Consider the following 3,313-nt stretch of genomic DNA (forward strand, 5'->3'; position numbering starts at 1 on the left):
AAGCGCTACAAGAACATTTTTCCTCCCATTGGGATGCGCTAACTCAACTGTCTTCGTTTCTTAATCCTTCAACTTTTGGTCGATATATATTGTCGATTATGCCATTGTGGGACTAGCCCAGATGGTAGAAATGCAAGCCTCTTAGGCGGAAGGTCTTGGGTTAAATCCCTGGCAATGAGTAGATTATCATGTAATTTAAGAGTAAGTAGGGACAGAGTAACATTCGTGATTCAAGAAAAATATATTATCATGACTTTGGATTTCAACACTATTTAAAGATATCACACATGAAAGGGGTTATGCATCCCTTTCTGTCCTTCAATTAGTTCTAGGAAAAATGCTATCTTTATAAGCGTCAAATTAAAACTAGAATGATCAAATAAGTCTTTAACTTAACCATCCAAAATTATGAAATTTATCTCAAATTTTTATTCGGACTACCGAGTCTATCTCATTGTCCCTTATCACTACCTCGTTCTATGCACTCATACATCCTCGTTATTTGTGGCATTGAGGGTTATGGGATCAATGCAACATCAAAATTTCCAAGGGTTTGTGATAGGGGTATGACCCTCGAATCACCGGTTCAAAACAAACAATAAAATTTAAGATAGTTCTACGGCTCGTTTGGATACAGATTCACCACCAAACGAAACGGTAGGGCTGCGACGTCTAACCGAAGATACAGATACACCACTACGGTTAGAGAATCGTGTCTAAGTTCACCACCCAACGCGCCACGGTTGAGCTAGCATAGACGAATTAATTAACCCACAAACATGAGATAATTAACACAAGAAAAAATTCATTCTAAAACTCAGTGCCTTCATTGATTGTCCTTTACCAAATACATATAGAAAATATAAAACAAACTGGTGATAACCTACCACTACTCACGAACAAATCTAGTACTACATTTTAAGCTAAAAGTACAATTAACTAAAGCATAAGAAATAAACTAAAATAAAGTGCTAGACCTTTTTTAAGCAAAACATGGGGACATGGGGTTGCATGGAGTGATCATGCATAACTGCTAAAATCTTCCAACGAGCCGACTGAAATATGTTGACCCACATTTTCTCCATCTGGGTCAGGTCGGGTCGGGTCGCGGGTCTACGGACTTGGATTTTTTTCACTCCAACCGGATCCGTTATGGATTGCCTATCATTCTCTTCGTCTTTGAGAAAGTTTGTCCTCAAACTTGGAAAAGAAAAATCAGGCGGCGGCTCAGGAGGTATTTCCGGTGGATATCCGATGGCGTATAGTTTGAAACGAAATTGGGATGGGTACCATAACAAATGGTTCATGGCATGAGATAATATCTTGTGTTGTACCCCTTGCTTTGGTGGTGGTTCAGGAGGAATTTCCTTCATATAGTGCACACCATTGTTATTTATCTGTATATTGCCATGTAGAGTTCCCATGATTGTAAATACACAATCCAAAACACGTACAATTTCTTGTGGACAATAACCATATAGCTTAATTAAGCTCATTGTTGGAGTCAGTGTAGGGACCACCGAAATCTGATTCAAAGCCTCATTGTTGGAGTCAGACTTGGTAAGAACATCAAGTGCATTTTCAGCCGAACTTTTACTAAAAACATTAGAGTTCATTTGTGTAAGTTGTCCACCATCATCTTCTTTTTTATTTTTCAATTCTTTGAACACCAAAAATTCAATATTTGAGCCATCTTCCCTGGGCGTGCCATTATCACAATCATCATCGGTTATTGCTACCTGCTCTTTAATAGGTTGAAATTCGTTTAAGGCTGATCTGGCGGGAGTTATTGGCGTGAGGGTAATTTTTCGATTGTTATGAACAAACGAGTATGTGTTCTTGAACCCGTCATGTATTACCCTTCTATCAAATAGCCAAGGCCTGCCTAATAACACATGACAAACATCCATGGGCAATACATCACACCAAATCTCATCTACATATATGTTACCAATACTGAATGTTAATAAGACCCGATTGGAGACTAGAATACCTTCTCCCTCATTGAGCCACTCAAGAATGTACGGTGATGGGTGCGGTACAGTTGCGAGCTTCAATTTTGAAACCAAAGTTTGGGAAGCGATGCTGGTACAACAACCTCCATCGACAATCATAGTACACACTTTTCCGGCTACGGTGCATCGAGTTTGGAAAATAGTCTCTCGTTGAAATTCTCCTTTGTGATCTAATGAACTGTTGAGGATTCTTCGAACCACCATTTGAAGTGGTTAACCAAGGCTGCCCTTTGAAGATCAGAACAAAAAAATTATACCTGCAACCGGTTTTCTTTTGGGTGTTTTACAGAGTAGAGAATCGGGATGAAGCGAGATGGAAACGAGCCGAGCTCTAATACCAAGTGATAGGGGTATGACCCTCGAATCACCGGTTCAAAACAAACAATAAAATTTAAGATAGTTCTACGGCTCGTTTGGATACAGATTCACCACCAAACGAAACGGTAGGGCTGCGACGTCTAACCGAAGATACAGATACACCACTACGGTTAGAGAATCGTGTCTAAGTTCACCACCCAACGCGCCACGGTTGAGCTAGCATAGACGAATTAATTAACCCACAAACATGAGATAATTAACACAAGAAAAAATTCATTCTAAAACTCAGTGCCTTCATTGATTGTCCTTTACCAAATACATATAGAAAATATAAAACAAACTGGTGATAACCTACCACTACTCACGAACAAATCTAGTACTACATTTTAAGCTAAAAGTACAATTAACTAAAGCATAAGAAATAAACTAAAATAAAGTGCTAGACCTTTTTTAAGCAAAACATGGGGACATGGGGTTGCATGGAGTGATCATGCATAACTGCTAAAATCTTCCAACGAGCCGACTGAAATATGTTGACCCACATTTTCTCCATCTGGGTCAGGTCGGGTCGGGTCGCGGGTCTACGGACTTGGATTTTTTTCACTCCAACCGGATCCGTTATGGATTGCCTATCAGTTTGATTTCTCCTTTTTTCCCATTGCTGTAAAAGAGCCTTGTGGCCCTTGTACTAAGTTTGATGTTCGAGAAAGACCAGCTAAAATCGGTAAGAAAAACCAGTCTATTTATTTAACACAAATGTTATATTATTGAACCTTTTTTAAAAAAATGTATGAAAAACCAGTTATTTTGTTCCTAAAAAAGTTAAAAACTATAAAAAAATTAATAAAATTTGTATTTCATGTTTTTTTTAAACCGGTCCAAACTGCTTTGGGTTTTGAATAAATCCGCTTTAATCATCTCTATCTACATATATTAGAGCATTCACATGGGATTCTCTATTCTATATAATATAAAGAAAA

The 3,313-nt window shown here is 38.2% G+C and overlaps 1 protein-coding gene across 1 annotated transcript; it reads right to left on the reverse strand.

The window, feature by feature from the left end:
* Window positions 1–660: 660 nt before the first annotated feature.
* Window positions 661–2,968, reverse strand: LOC118479565. The gene is made up of 2 exons (XM_035974149.1): window positions 1,994–2,968; window positions 661–1,885 (listed from the first exon to the last, which is right to left on the reverse strand). The coding sequence occupies exons 1-2, from the start codon at window positions 2,217–2,219 to the stop codon at window positions 972–974; spliced, it is 1,140 nt and encodes a 379-aa protein (XP_035830042.1). The 5' UTR covers window positions 2,220–2,968; the 3' UTR covers window positions 661–971.
* Between the last annotated feature and the right edge of the window lie 345 nt (window positions 2,969–3,313).

The sequence above is a fragment of the Helianthus annuus genome, chromosome 1 (genome assembly GCF_002127325.2).
Source record: "Helianthus annuus cultivar XRQ/B chromosome 1, HanXRQr2.0-SUNRISE, whole genome shotgun sequence".
In the NCBI taxonomy this organism is placed as follows: domain Eukaryota; kingdom Viridiplantae; phylum Streptophyta; class Magnoliopsida; order Asterales; family Asteraceae; genus Helianthus; species Helianthus annuus.

Excerpts from the sequence above, each read along its gene's own strand:
- LOC118479565 (XM_035974149.1), bottom strand. The coding sequence starts at position 2,219 with ATGGTGGTTCGAAGAATCCTCAACAGTTCATTAGATCACAAAGGAGAA. Across the intron at positions 1,886-1,993 it reads GTGGCTCAATGAGGGAGAAG|GCAGGCCTTGGCTATTTGAT; the intron begins GTATTCTAGTCT and ends ATGTGTTATTAG.